Raw genomic sequence first — 15769 nt, 5'->3', positions numbered from 1 at the left:
CACCTTCTCTGCAGCCACAACTTTGCATCCTTTGCACTGTTGTATTACCCTAATACACGTTCTATGGTATAATCTAAGTACATGTGACAATAGTAAATCAAAACAAATCAATTTTCTTAAAAAACTCACAGAATGCTGACATGCAGAGCGCAAAAAACAATTAAGAGGGCAAGAAGGCTTGAAAGAGTGAAGAAGTCAAATATGATTATGCAGAGTTGTGATGAGATCAGAACTGGACTATTGTGTGCAGTGTGGGTTTCTTTACCTAAGGAAGGACATACCTGGACGAGAACCCAATGACAGTTCAAATGTTTATTGGATGAAATGGCTCTCCTACAAGGCAAATGTGAGTAAAACGGGCTGATACTGTCTGAAGTTTGGAAAAATAGAGGCGACCGCAGTGAAATGTCAAAAGTTGGACAAAGTAGAGGCTGTGGAGCTGACTGGTTGTCCAAAGCTGGCTGTCACAATCTTAGAATAATGGATCAAACTTTTCATGATGAGATGAGGATAAATTCCTCCACAGTGGGTTGTTATTTTTTAGAACTGTTTCTCACAAAGTTGTTCGATTGATGTGTGGACTCAACTGGATATTAATGGGGCATGAGATGATTCAAGCGATATAGAAACAGGGTACATGAGATACTCTGATATCAAACTTCAGCCATGTTCATTTTTAATGAGACAGCAGGCTCTATGGACCTTACTTATTCTGTTCTATTTTAGGCACAATTCTGCTGCTTCTGTTAATTTTTATAGTTAGCAACAGGAGCTGGACCTAGCTCTGGACCTGGGCAATGGTGATTGTTGGGAGGGTGGGGCAAGCTGGAGAGACCAATCTAAATGTGAAGATCACTATGAGAGGTTTGGACTGCTCTATGGGGGGAGCAGAACTCCAACCATTCTCTGACACCAAACATGCCAGTCATGGGTTCAGAGGTTCAGGGAAATGTGGGAACAGAATGCTGGCCACCTGCTGGTCACTGTTATTCTCTGAACATTTCTGATGTACTCTGCTGGTCTCTGTTGATCTTCGTCTGTCTCTTCTGTTCTCTGTTAACCTTTGTTAGTCTCTTCCAGTCTCTGTTGCTCTCCGACTACATCTGCTGGTCTCTGTTAGACTGACCAATCTGTCTCTTCCTCCAGAAACCAACTCCCGTGATGATTCCGAGAAGAGTGAGGGAGATGGCAGATGCTCCGGTCATAGTTCCCAACTTAATGGCTCCATGTAATGTGCGCTCTATTAACACATATTGTTCACATTAAAATAATATCAATAAATAGTAACTTAAAATTAAATTCATGGTGTACTTCAATAAACTGCAAAATAGTGCTTTACATGCACCATCAGAAAGAGCATTTAAATTTACGTATCACCTTTCAAGAATGTAGGATTAACTTTCGTCTTGGTACAGGACTATGGGAAAAAATGGGGCATTGGCCTAATGGGCTTGACATAAGGTTATTGAAAGGGATTAAGAAATAATAATTTAACTTACAGAGCAACACAGTTTCAAACGTTTAGCTGTAGGTAATTCACAAGGAGACAAAACTGTTAGTTAAACAGTACAAGGGACCATTTATTCTTGAAGCCAATTTTTCTTTCAAGATAGCAAAGGAATAATATTGATAGTGCCACAGTCAAACCAAGAGTGGTTTATTCATTGAAACTCTGGGCCTAGAAGGACGTCATGAAAACATCAGAGGGATCAGTCGGGGGAGGTAATTAAAAACTGAAAGAACTGCTGATGCTGTAAATCAGCAAGAAAAACAAAGTTGCTGGAAAAGTTCAGCAGGTCTGGCAGCATCTGTGAAGAAAAAAATCAGAGTTAACATTTCAAGTCCGGTGACCCTCCAACAGAACTGTGAGGAAGGGTAACCAGACCCGAAATGTTAACTCTGATTTTTTTCTTCGCAGATGCTGACAGACTCAGGGGAAGGTAATTGATATAGGCAGGTCAGGCATGAATGATTATGTGAAGACAAATTGGAGCCTACAGTGTCTGCATGAGGCGGATAATAGATATGTACCCTTACACTAAACATATATTACAATTAGGCAGGCATAGCTATGTAGTTCTAAATTAATTGCACTCATATTCTGCATATGATGTAAACCTAATCAATAGTAATTATTCAACCTCAATAACTACACCTCTTAATTGGTATGTGTTATGTTCTTGTGACCAAATCCAAAATTATAACTGCTTCTGTGATCTTTTGTTTGGGGTTTTCAGCATTTCATTTTTAGGTCAACTGGAGTTCCCTTGCAAAGGCTAAGTCATAAAGGCCATTTTCAAAATTCTATAGGTCTCTCTCTGATCACTCACTGCAGGTAAAAGTTGTAGGATAGTAGGGCCAATACCAGACTCTGGAAATTCCTGCAACAGTTACAACCATAACACAGGAAAGTGGAATTTCATTGATACCCAGTTATGGGCCAGAGAGTGGGACATTGGGGTGAGTTTGTAATTAATACAGGTCTATGAATAGACAGCACACAAGTTGAATATATTTGGGATTGATACAGGGTGATAAGGAGAGAACAGGAGAGTGGCATTTTCTTGGGATTAATGCAGAGCTTTGGGAAGAGAGTGGGACTGTGGAATTAGTGTGAGATTAATTTAGCAAATAATACAATCACAATGGTCCAAGTATCTGTTCCATGATCTGATCAGTCATAGGGATATACAGACATAGGACCTAAGAACAGGAGTAGGCTATTTAGTCCTTCAAGCCCACTCAAGCATTCAATAAGCTCATGACTGTGGTCTCATCTCTGCTTTCCATTCTGCTTCCTTGTCAACCAAACATCTATCTAACTCAGCCTGGAATAAATTTAAAGACCCAGTCTCCGCTAGCTTCTGGAGAAGAGAATATCACACTCTGACTACATTCTGAGAGAAGTGGTGAGACCACCCATGACATTCTGGGCACCATACAAGGGCAAGTATATAGCAGTCTTGTACTGCACATAACAAATTACCTTCCGTAATATAGAGCTAAGAGAAATTTGGAAGGCTCTTCTATAAAAGGCCATTAATGCCACAATAATTTGCAATTTGAATACACAACACTGACAGGTTTTTGTTATCCAAAGATATCGGAATTATCGGAGGTCAGGTAGATGGACCTCATAGAATTTGAGTTCCCTGATTGGGGCTGTTAACATGGTCCAATCAGGGAGCCCTGGCTGAGGAGTATAAACAGGAGTGCCAAAGGTTGTGTTCAGTCTGAGAGCCGCCTCTGAGGAAGCTGGATCAGGGTCAAGGACTTTCCTTGGGTAAATAAAGGGTGCATTGGTGATGGTATACCAGCCTTTGTGGAGTTATTTCAAAAGAAATAAGTGCCTACTAGTAATGGTCACTGATCATTCACTGAATAGAAAAGTGGGCTCAAGCGCAATATCCCTATTGCTAGTTCTCTCTATCAGTAAAGATGCTGAAATGCCCCTGAATACTAACATTTCCTGGACTCATGGCTATTGGTTTAGCTCAATTAGCTGGGCAGTTGATTTGCAAAGCAGTGTCACACTAACAGTGAGGGTTCAATCCCCGCACCAGCTGAGATTATCAAGTAGAATGCTTCTTCTCAATCTTTCCCATAGCCTGAGGCATGGTGGCCCCCAAGTTAAATTACCCCTGTAGAGTCATACAGCATGGAAACAAACCCTTCAGTCCAACCAGTCCATGCTGACCATAATCGCAAAATAAGCTAGTCCTACCTGTCTGTGTTTGGCCCATATCCCTCCAAATATTTCTTATTCATGTACTTATCTAAATGTCTTTTAAATGTTGTTACTGTACCCACATCCACCACTTCCTCTGGAAGCTCATTCCACACACGAGCCACTCTTTGTGTAAAAAAGTTGCCCCTCATTTTTTTAATTGTTCTCTCACCTTAAAAATCTGCCCGTAGTCTTTTCACATTATCTATACCCCTCATGATTTTATAAACTTCTACAACGTAACCCCTCAACCTCCTACAGTCCAGTGAAAAAATTTCAGGGTAATTCAGTCTCTCTGCATAACTCATACATCCCATTCCCAGCAACATCCTGGTAAATCTTTTCTGAACCCTCTCCAGCTTAACAATATCCTTCTTATAACAGGCCAACCAAAACTGGACACAGTACTCCAGAAGAGGCCTCACCAATGCCCTGTACAACTTCAACATGACGTCCTAACTCCTTATAACACCTTTTTAATCACCCTATCAATGCGCGACACAAATTTCAAAGAATTATGTACTGAACCTCCAGACCTCTTTGTTCTCGAACACAACCCAATGCCTACATTTAATTGTATAAGTCCTCCCCTTGTTTGTTTTACCAAAATGCAAAACCTTGCAAGTCAGTAATTAGAGTCAACTCTTTGATCTGGTAAGACTATAGTGACTTGATTTGACTGGCCTCATATCTTTTAGCAAATAGTCTTACCATCACTGACCATGATGGATGGGACAAATTCTCTCCGAACTGGGCTCAGCACCAGGCCTACAGGAAGAACCCTGCACCAGTCAATTTGATACTTACCCCAGGGTACATCGAGCTCCTGTATGAGGCTGGTATGCTCAATATGACAGGAGTACCTCTCCCCATCATCTTGACTGAGTTTGAACGTCTTCATCACCCAGTACGTTGTATCTTGATAGGGGAGCAGGTCAGTGGATTCAACGTCAAGGACCACCAGTCCATTCCTCAGCCATGTCACCTCGATATCCCCAGGATAAAAGCCCATCACAAGGCAGGAGAGACTCAGGGCTCGCTCACCATCAGTCCTGCTCCCAATGAACACCTCGGGGCTGACTGAGAGAGTTAACCAAAGACTCAAATCACTGATAAAAAAAAGTCACCAACGTGGTTTGCTCTCTCCAAATTTACACAGCAGAATTGCCAGGCCCTTCACCTTTTAGTTCAGACATTTTCTTTCTTTGTACATTCACATGATGAGGGCATCCCTGGCTAGGCTGAATTTGTTGTCCATCTCTAATTGTCCCCAAGGAAGTTAAGAGACAACTGTATTGCTGTGAGCCTGAAGTCATGCATAGGCCAGATCAGGTAAGGATGTCAGTTTCCTTCCCTAAAGGACATTAGTGAACAAGATGGGTTTTTCCAACAATTGACAATGGTCATCATTGGATTCTTAATCCCAGTTTTTTTTTATAATGGAATTCAAATTCTACCATTGCAAGATTTGAATCCAGGTACCCAGAACATTATCTAGGTCACTGAATTAATAATCCAGTGATAGTAACAGAAGGCCATCATTTCTCACTAACCCACCACAAGAGTCCTGGCATCTACAAGATTTCATTTGCATATTTGTGGAAAATTCTCTTTTTTTTTAAATTTCCCTATTTATTATCAAAATCCTCAGCTCACACAGGTCACAGTTCAAAGATGCGGGATGGGCCTTCCAGGAATGAGGTGAGGAGAAATGTCTTTGCTCAAAAATTGGTGAGCTTGTGAAATTCTCTGCCACAGCAAGCATTTGAGGTCAAGTCATTGAATGTTTTCAAGAAGGAGTTAGTTAAATTTCTTAGGGAGAAAAGGATCAAAATATTTTGGGCGTATGAAGGGTGCTAAGTTGGTGATCAGCCATGATTATACTGAATGGTGGAGCAGCCTTAAAGAGTCAAATTGCCCAATCCTGATTTCTTATTTTCTGTTTCTATGCCTCTATGAAGGCTTTGGACTGATGCTGACAAATGAAAAAGAAAGGTGAGAGGATAATCTAGAGGGTTTCAGAATTATGAAGAGGCTTGACATGTAGTCATCAACAAGCTGGGCAACATTATACATGCCACTCCTGGGTGTAATGTCATCCAGTCACAGAACAGAATCTGCATTGCGTGGAAACAGACTATTCAGCCCACTGAGTCCACACCGAGGCTCCAAAGAGAATCTTATCAGACTCATCCCCTACCCTATCCCTGAATACCTGCATTTACCGTAGCTACGCCAACTGGCCTGCACATCCCTGGATTCTATGGACAAATTACCATAGGCAATCCAACTAACCTGTACATCTTTAAACTGTGGGAGCAAATCAGAGCACTCGGAGGAACACAGGGAGAATGTACAGCCTCCACACAGGCCGTTGCCCAAGGCGAGAATCAAACCTACGTCCTTGGTGCTGTGGGGCGGTAGTGCTAACCACTGGGCTAGGAGGGCACATATAAGGGGGCGAGTGTCACTGGGCTAGGAGGACACATAAAGGGGACGAGTATCCATCCTACCACCTTCCTTCATCCCCATAGCACAATGTTTGTACTGGTGCTAAAATTAGAAGCCTGCCCACCACATACAAATTAAGAATCAATTGACTCTGTTAATACACCACTCGTTCTATTATACAATTGATCTGAGCTGTCCACCTCCTTTTAAGTTTTGAAAAGGAGAGAAAAACAGTGTTATCTTCATTACAGTAGGATAAAGCAACCATCACCACATCACAGATATCTTCTCGTCAATCTATTCAGAGATTTTAAAGGGGTTAAAATTGTATCAGAGATAATGGGAACTGCAGATGCTGGAGAATCCAAGATAACAAAGTGTGAAGATGGATGAACACAGCAGGCCAAGCAGCATCTCAGGAGCACAAAAGCTGACGTTTCGGGCCTACACCCTTCATCATCTCTGATGAAGGGTCTAGGCCTGAAACATCAGCTTTTGTGCTCCTGAGGTGCTGCTTAGTCTGCTGTGTTCATCCATCTTCACACTTTGTTATCAGAGATTTTAAAGCACACTTTTGGAGCAGATGGGATGTGATCCCAAGCCTTAGGCCCCTGATGTAGAGATGCAAACATGACACCACAACAGCCCTATTATCATCATTGTTAATATAACAAGAAGGTAAGGAGGAGATTTATGTTAATTGCTTCATTAATAGGCTGAAGATATAAAGGAGAGACATACACTCCTAATCTTTGGTCAGTTGGCAGAACGGAGGACCTCTTTGTGGGTCTACTTGTGGGCTTGGCCAGGCTGTCTATAAACATATGTAGGCAGTGGGCTGTGGAAGGGTCAACTCTGCTGACTGCCTGCTCCTATTCCACCATTACGTTCAAGCCTGGGTGTCATTGGAGAGACAGCACACAGTGTCCATCTTGATGCCTTTAGAGAGAAGTAGGCACGGAAAATGGTGCGATGCTATATTTTCCCCTCCATGTCGGTTTTGATTTAGCCCACCACTCCCTCCCACAATCTCTCCCTCAGCATTGACTTTGCATTGCCCTTAATGAACTTGCCGTGTAAATTACTTAATTGGAAAACAGGTGATTTTCTGCTAGTGTTTCATAAATGACAAAAAGATACCATGGACAATATGTTGATGGGAAAATATAAGTTCAGCACTTCTGAATGAAGGAATATCAGAATAAAATAAATGAAGGAGGGACAAAGGGGCTCTTGCGTGCAGATAATGTGCCTATCTTTGAGTCAGAGATCCTCAATTCAAGGTCCACCTATGCAAGTAGAGTGTAATAACATCTCTTAACAAGTTGGGATAGAAAGGACTGACAAGAGGGTCGTTGTGTTGCTGTGACAGGAGTCAGGAGGTCTAATTTCACGTCCCTTCCCCCACCCCGCTCCAGGGGTGTGGAATTAGCATCCCTGAGGATGTTGATCAGGAATCTATCTCCCCTGAGGAACTCCTGCAGAGACAGCCTGGCAATGAGTTTACCTTTAATGACTACAGCCGTTTTCCTTAAGGGGAGAGGTGGCACACCAGTAATATCACTAAACTAGTAGTCCAGACTTAGAGGCTGATGTTCTAGAGATGGTAGGTTTGCAACCCACCAATGACAGATGGTGGAATTTGAGTTCAGTTACACAAACAAAATTTTAGCAATGGAACCGATTATGTGGAAGAAGTCCACTAAATCCTTCTTTTCAGATTGGAGTTGCTTTGGAAAGGAATAATTGAAACTAAATACCAAGTGAAAGGGCATGACTTCTGCAAGTTTTTATTGTGAATCGAAGGAAAAATGCTGACGTGGATTGTGACTTAACCGAGGAAAATCAAGGCATGGCCCATGCACTGCTGCCATCTATTAAAGAACAGATATAAAGAATTCTTGGAGTTAGGGGCTCAATAATTGGACATTGATGAAAGTTGAAAAATCTGCAATGAACAAAATTGATAGAAAAGGTCATCTATGAATTACACATGGCACTGGCACAGTTTTCATCTAAGGCCTGATCCTGAACCATACCTGTCCTCTGTAGTGCTGCTTGCCCACATTTAAGGTATGTCAGCAGCTGTTTCACGCAGTCCTTTTCCAACAGGGTCTTGAAGTATTTGTTCAGGAAGGTGTGGAAATTCAACCGGTCCGCTAACGCTTGGAACTCTGGATTGAACGCAATCCAACTCATTCTATCCTTATTGAAAGCAAATGCGTCCTGCCCATCATATCCAAGCTTTATAAACCCATCAGTGGAATTATCAGTGTGCAATTCACAGCCACACATTCCTTGGACAAAGAAAAGGCCTGGAGAGAGCATTAACATTCAAAACAATTCACAATGTGAAAAAGGTTCAGTCAGCTAGATACAAAACAGCTTATATTTCTTTGGCCATTTCAATACAAAATGTCCCAAGGTACTTCAGGAGTATGATTTATCGAAATTCCCTCCCCAACACTCCCAAACTCCACAGAGGATACCGGGCCCCTGTTATAAAGAAGTCAGTTTTCAGTGGGGCCTTAAAGGAGGAGACAGAGGTGAAGACTGACCAAGGTGGAAAGCTTCATGCAAGCAATTCCAGAGAAGCTGCATTCCTCTGGTGGCAGACTCAAGGATAAGAGGCGTCAGATATAAATTCAAACTAAGTCATTGAGGCCTGAAACCGGGATGCATTTTTTCACAAAAGCAGTACATCCTAAGGTGGAGATCTTGTTTTCTCTCCAATTAAGATAGTATTTATTAAATCCAATTGTGATTTAGAAGCTGGAGTTCATGATGATTGAAAGTGGTTGAGATGACTAGTAGGGGTATATAGTATTAGAGAAACACAACAGAGAGGAAGGAATCTGTGGATATGCTGATCAGGTGAGATGAAATTGAGTCAGAGCAAACTAACCTGGGACATAAATGTTTACTTAAACCCAGATGAGCCAAATGGCTTCTCCCATTGAAGATCAATCAGATACTCAAATTCTGAGAAAGGAACAATTGTGTTCGGTGAAGGTATCAAACAGTAGAAAGTGAAGTCAAGTCAATGAGTGTTAAAAACAGGTTAAGCATGGATCTACATGAGTGGCAGATAAGATATGAAGAGCTGGAAGACTTTATTTAGTTCTTATATTTCAAAACAGTTTTAATTTGAGATTGCATGCACATGTTTTATTGCCTTCTCACAGGCATTAATGATTGGCAGAGATGTGCAATAAATGCCAATATCCATCCCAAGAACAAGTTTTAAAATATTCTGTGATCCTCAACTTTTATCGTAGCTGTAAGTGACTTAGTATTTACATCAACAAAACAGGCTATTTTATCCAACAGATCCAACATACATCTGAGCACAAAGCATGATTGATCTCCAGAATAAGCTACTGAGATACTCAATGTTTATGAATTGAAATGTTAAAAAAGGATCTGGCATATCTCAAAGGCAACTTCTGCAAATCTTTATGACAGTGACAGAAGAAGTTCCTCAAGGTTTCACTTCCTACACATTTGAAATCATGCCAAAATTATTTGGTGATCATTACGTAAATCTGCAACGACATTAAGCTGATGTTGTCAGCACACCAAAGTGGTATGTCAGCTTGGTGGTATTTTGAGCACTGCATCATCAGCAGGTCAGTCCTGATGGGTACTGCCCCTTGGAGCATCAGCACTGAGAGAGAACTGCACTATCAGGCTAAATGTGCTGAGTAAGTGCTGCACTGACAGAGGATTAGAACTGAAGCTGTGCTGCTCTGACAGAAGATTAGAACTGAAGCTGTGCTGCTCTGACAGAAGATTAGAACTGAGGGAGTGCTGCACTGTCTGTAGATCAGTAGTGATGGAATACTATATTGTGAAATGAACAATGCTCAGGAGTGCTGCAATTTCAGAATTACAGTAAAGAACTGAATGAGTGTTGCACTTTTCGAGGTGGATTACTGAAGAGAACTTCACTGTCTGAAAGGCAATACAGAATGCTGCCTTGTCAAAAATGCCATCATATAGATTATTTAAAACAAGTTTCTCCCTGTTCAATCAGGCTACTGAGATGCTGGTGTTTTCACTTCTTGTACACATGCAAAAGCAAGTGAATCACCTCACCAATTTTGCTGTGCACTAATGTCTTCTGCATTATTCCCAGAAAGTGACTTCATCCAGCTAATTCCATGTCTTGTACCATGCGTGAAACAGTTCAGGATGTTACTATGACACTGTCCCAATACAAATTAGTTACTTTGCCATTGTTGTGAAAACACCTACCAGAACCTCCATGGTGTTGTTGATAAAATATCTCAATGTTTCCTTTCACAAGACCGTGTAATCCCGCCATTGTGATAGTCATCATGACCCAGTGATCCTTTGGGAAGGATTGTGCCAACCAGTGTTGTCTGGGTACGCACAACTCCAGTGTGCTGTCGAAATAAATTATGTGGTAGTCATCTAGCATCGCCAACAAACTGTACTCAGGCAGTTCAGCCTGGCCAAGGTTCAGTAAGTAGTAAAATGTGAGGACGTGAAAATCTGAAGGATTACAAAGAGGAAACAGTCTTATAAACATCATTGATTGTAAAATAACTGAGAGTATGGCACACATTGATGTTCAACTTGAATATAAGAAATAAAAGCAGGAATAAGCCAGGTTGCTCCTCCAACTGCCTCCTAATCAATAACATCATGACTTGATTCCATTTTCCTGTCTAAACCCTGCCTCGTGTGTGTTCCTTCCTATTTAAGAATCAGTTTAAGTCCACGTTAAATCTACTCCACAACATTCTTATAAAGATTTCCAAAGAGCATAGTTTGAATATTTGATCATTTTGTACCTTGTTAAGGAGGATATCAAGGTGACAGAAAGCAAGTGATGGATTTTTTGGCCAGGTCATTCCTGAGCATGGTGGGCCTGAGCAAGGAGGGCAGATGGAGATTCTTTTCAGTGAAACTGAGATAGTTCAAGGGCTCTGATGGAAATGTCTGAACTCTCAGTGAGAGCAGAAACTAGCCATCATTAAAACAAACATAGGGTGGGATTTGGATTACTTATATTGACAGTGAGGGATACAGAAACCAGGATTTCCTGTCTTCTCTTGCAATGGAAACCATACAGTCATGTTAAAAAATTCCACTTGCATGATTCTACACCACAGGTTGGTACGGATGATCCCAGCTGATGTTATTATTGGACAAGTCAGATCCCAGTTGAGATCATGGACTGGGATCTGACTTGATAGATTTTTTTTCATTCTAGGTAATTGAGGTGGTATCTCACAAATACAGAAATATGAAATGTTGCATACTTTGATATAGCAAAACAACAGAAGTTTATTATGCAAAATTAAACAGTGGAAAAATAGAATAAACCAATAAATCTATTTATTTATAAAACAAATTCAGAGTTTTTAACACACTGTAAAACTATAACCCCATTAATGCTTCTTTCAGGGTGGCTTTCGCGGTAGCTCAGTGGTTAGCACTGCTGTCTCACAATGCCAAAGACTCGGGTTTGATTCCATTCTCAGGCGACCATTTGTGTGGAGTTTGTACGTTCTTCCTGCATCTGCGTGAGTTTCCTCCAGGTGCTCTGGTTTCCTCCCACAGTGCAAGGATGTGCAGGTTAGGTGGATTGGCCATGCTAAATTGCCCATATAGTGTTCAGGGATGTGTAAGTTAGGTGGATTGGCCATGGGGAATGCAGGGTTACAGGGATAGGATGTGGGGTGATTCTGAGTGGGACGCTCTTCAGCAAATCAGTGTGGACATCTTGGGCTGAATAGCCTGTTTCCACATTGTAGGGATTCTAAGTTTCACAAAACAAACAACACCATTTGAAGTGCTGAACAGCAACTCTTGTACAGTACACAAACCAGAATCTGTTTCACTAATACTTACATAGATTTAAGGTAACTGACTTAATTCCTCAACTAGAGACATTGATAGCTTCTTTCTGGAGCTCATAGCTAACATACACCTGACCTTAAACATATTCAGCTTCAAGAAGCCTCTTGAGTGTTTTATCCCGGCATATTTGTTTGGGATTATCACTAACTCGTTACTGTATGATAACCTGGCTTCATTATACTCCCCCTTTTGAAGGAGCACTGCTGTTTGCAACCATCTCCATCAAATAACCACCCGATTCCAAATAGAACTGAGACCATAAGTCTCCCTCTAAGTTAAGTCTCTGATCCCCTTAAAAAAAACCTGACCTTTATGTATTTCATGAGCTTTGAGGTACAATTGCCGATCTTAATAGGTTGTAAGTTCCTAAAGTAAATAGAAAGCATTTAGTCTGCCTACATAGCTCACAACGTGGCTACAGAAATGCAAGTTAATTAGTAGCACGCAAAATTCCAAACTCAAATTGCAGTGTGACATTGTCCAATATATGCCCATTTATTAAAAATACATATTGTGATAATTATCTCTGAAACAGCTTGAAGTATTGTCAGTTCAGCAGCTAATTCTCTCCATAAGCAGAAACACAAGTTCACTCTGGCCTTGACTCATTCAGAAACTGTAATAAACGACAATAATTGCTCAGAAACAAAAAAAATTCTCGGGCCTAACCAACAGATTAGACGGTGTTAAAGTTCATTGTGTTTCTGTGAGCTCAAGAAGGAAATAGAGGACAAGATTAGAATCTATACCAAATTTCAGAGTCACCCTGCTAGTGTAACAGGAGGAGGTTCAGAAATAATTCACATTTAAATGGAACCTGTCACATCCTCTCAAGAAAGGCCCCAGAGCCAGTGATATATGTTTGCTGTCTGATCACAGGTGTCTTGTGAGAAACCTCATTCCTGTGTTGAAGTGATTTGATTCCCGAGCATTAAAATATGAGATGAGACAAGGTTGTACAGATTAGAGTAATGCTCCCTTCAGGAGTGAAGTGTGACAGGATCTGTAAATTAGGTGATTAAGAATTTGGTACAAATGATAGAGAGAAAATTATAGCAGTGGGTAATAAATGCTGTTTATTTTCCAGTGAAGTTGACATCCTGTTAACAAATTTAAAGAAATTTCTCAAGAGGGTGAAGCCTGAATAAGGCACTAATGATTTTAGAAAGCATTTTCTCACGCTAAGGAGACTAGAATGCTGCAACACATTCTCTGCAAAAAACAATTGAAGCTGGAGGGTCGGTTACTTGTTTGAGAACAGATTGAGGGCATTCTGTTACACAAAAAGTTTGTATAAAAAGGACCAGGAGTAGGTCATTCGGCCCGTTGAGTCTGTGTTGCTATTCAATATGATTATGGCTGATCATCAACTCCAGTACTCTGTTCTTGCTTTCTCCTTTTCGCCCTAAGAAATACATCTAACTCCTTCTTAGAAACATCCATTATCTTGGTCTCAAGCACTTTCTGTAGCGGAAAATTCCACGGGCTCATCACTTTTTAGGTGAAGACATTTCTCCCCATCTCAGTCCTAAATGGCCTACTCCATATTTTTAGACTGTGATCCCTAGTTTTGTATTCTCCAATCATCAAGGATAACATTCCTGTATTTACCCTTACCCTATTAGAATTTTATAACTTTCTAAGAGATCTCCCTCAACCATCTAAACTGCAAGGAATATGGTCTTATCCGATCCAGTCTCACTTCAACGTCACTCCTGCCATACCAGGAATCAGGCTGGAAAAACTTTGTTGCATACCCTCCATAACCAGAACGTCCTTCCTCACATAAAGTGATCAAAACTGCTCACAATACTCTCCAGGTGTGGTCTCGCCGACCCTTTACAATTGCAGAAATGCATCACTGCTCCTGTATCTTCTCGCCATGAAGGCCAACATAACATTTTCCTTCTTTACCACCTGCTGTGCCTGTTGAGTGTTATGGAACCAAGGTGAGTACATGAAGTTAAGTTAAAGTCCTGCCACAATATAACTGCAACATGGAAAAGGCTCAAGGGAGACATGTTTTGATTGTATGCAACAGGTCACATTAATACACCATTCTTGTGTACACAGAGATGCTGTGCAGAAAGGAAACCACAAAAGGGCAGTCAGATGGAAGATGGCCCATGATTTTGTATTCTGGAGGAAGGAAGACTCAGGACAGATGTATTGAAGGAGGGCTGGAACATGACATAATGGAGGTTTATCCACCAGAACAGAGTTAGTAGGGATGCGGAGTATAACCCAGAGTTGGAGCAGTAGAAATAATAGGTAGGGACATGAGACTGGACTGGATGCAGAGCTGGCAAGCAAGGAGGCCAGTGAGTACTTCAAAGAAGTGAGGAAAATCAACCCTAAAATGTGGCTTGAAAGGAGTTAATGAGTTTTGTAAAGGAATGGGGTGTAGAGAACAAGGAAGAACAACATTTTCTCCAATATATGTAAATATCCAGTCAAAACAAGCCCACCAAGTCCAATCTAGCCTCATTAGACAAGCCGGTCATTCAAGGTATCAATGTAGTAAACCTCCTCTGAACTCTCTCCAATGTATTTGCATGCTTCCTTAAATGGACAACACACAGTATTTGAGATGTGGTCTCACCAAAGCTCTGTACACCTGAAGCACAACATATATATTTAGTTTGTCATGTAATCATGACCATTAATCTTCTAAATTACGTGTTGTACCTGCATGTTAACTTTCTGTCAGTCATACATAAGAGCATCAAAGTCACTGCATGCTTCAGAATTCTGTAGTCACTCTGTATCTTAGTGATTCCCTCCTATTTTGTTTTTTCCCGTCAAAGTGAACAATTTCGCATTTTCTAATGACATACTTCTTGTGCCAGATTCTTACCCACTCAATCAATCAATTTACATCCTTCTACAAACTCCTTGAGCTGGAAATTACCCGAAATTGGCTCAGTGGCATTTTAGCTATATGCCCACGAAGCCTAGCAGGTTTTTATTTGATTTGATATTCTATTGTCAAATGTATACAGTGAAATTATTGTTTTGCATGCTATACAGCTTTTGTCCCAAACTCACCTCTTTAGCTATACACCACATCCTTGCGGCAACCAGCTCATTCTATTCTCTCACTCACCATAAGCAGATGTATTTGCCACTGCCAGGACATCTCATGGTCCATGGCATTTGACATCTTTGTAGCCCAACGGGTCAATTGCTGGCAGTCTAGAGTTCCCTTTACCTTGTACGTTGCAGAATAGCAACTAATAAACTGCTCAGGCCAAATGGAGTACACAACTAATATGCAGGGTTTCAAGTGGAAGAGGAAAGATTTAAAAGGGACTTAAGAGCAACTTTTACACACAGAGGAACCTCCATGTATGGAAGGAGCTGCCAGAGGAGGTGGTCGAGGCGGGTACAATTAGAATATTTAAAAAGCATCAGGTTGGTATAATAGTAGGAAGGGTTTAGAGGGATATAGACCAACTGCAGATAAATGGAACTAGATTAATTTGGGATATCAGGTTGACATGGACGAGTTGGACCAAAGGTTCTGTTTCTGGGCTGTACATCTCTATGACTCGAAGTGTACATTTGTATATCTACCACTGTTTAACCAGCTACAGCTTCTCTGTCTTTACCACATCCCATCTTAATGCCCTTTCTAATATCATCTCCCAATCCCCAGTGTTGCCCAATATTTTATATTGTTGAATGTGGGACAATTAA

The 15769-nt window shown here is 41.0% G+C and overlaps 1 protein-coding gene across 1 annotated transcript; it reads right to left on the bottom strand.

Annotated features, from left to right (window-relative positions):
* Nucleotides 1-812: 812 nt before the first annotated feature.
* Nucleotides 813-15233, bottom strand: LOC125467717 (major histocompatibility complex class I-related gene protein-like). Its single transcript, XM_059639597.1, has 6 exons — nucleotides 15177-15233; nucleotides 13450-13534; nucleotides 10436-10696; nucleotides 8170-8493; nucleotides 4535-4807; nucleotides 813-1240 (listed from the first exon to the last, which is right to left on the bottom strand). The coding sequence occupies exons 1-6, from the start codon at nucleotides 15231-15233 to the stop codon at nucleotides 1098-1100; spliced, it is 1143 nt and encodes a 380-aa protein (XP_059495580.1). The 3' UTR covers nucleotides 813-1097.
* Between the last annotated feature and the right edge of the window lie 536 nt (nucleotides 15234-15769).

Source organism: Stegostoma tigrinum, chromosome 34 (assembly GCF_030684315.1).
Source record: "Stegostoma tigrinum isolate sSteTig4 chromosome 34, sSteTig4.hap1, whole genome shotgun sequence".
Classification (NCBI taxonomy): domain Eukaryota; kingdom Metazoa; phylum Chordata; class Chondrichthyes; order Orectolobiformes; family Stegostomatidae; genus Stegostoma; species Stegostoma tigrinum.
The sequence above is the reverse complement of the archived record's forward strand: the minus strand, read 5'-3'. Positions and strand labels throughout refer to the sequence as shown.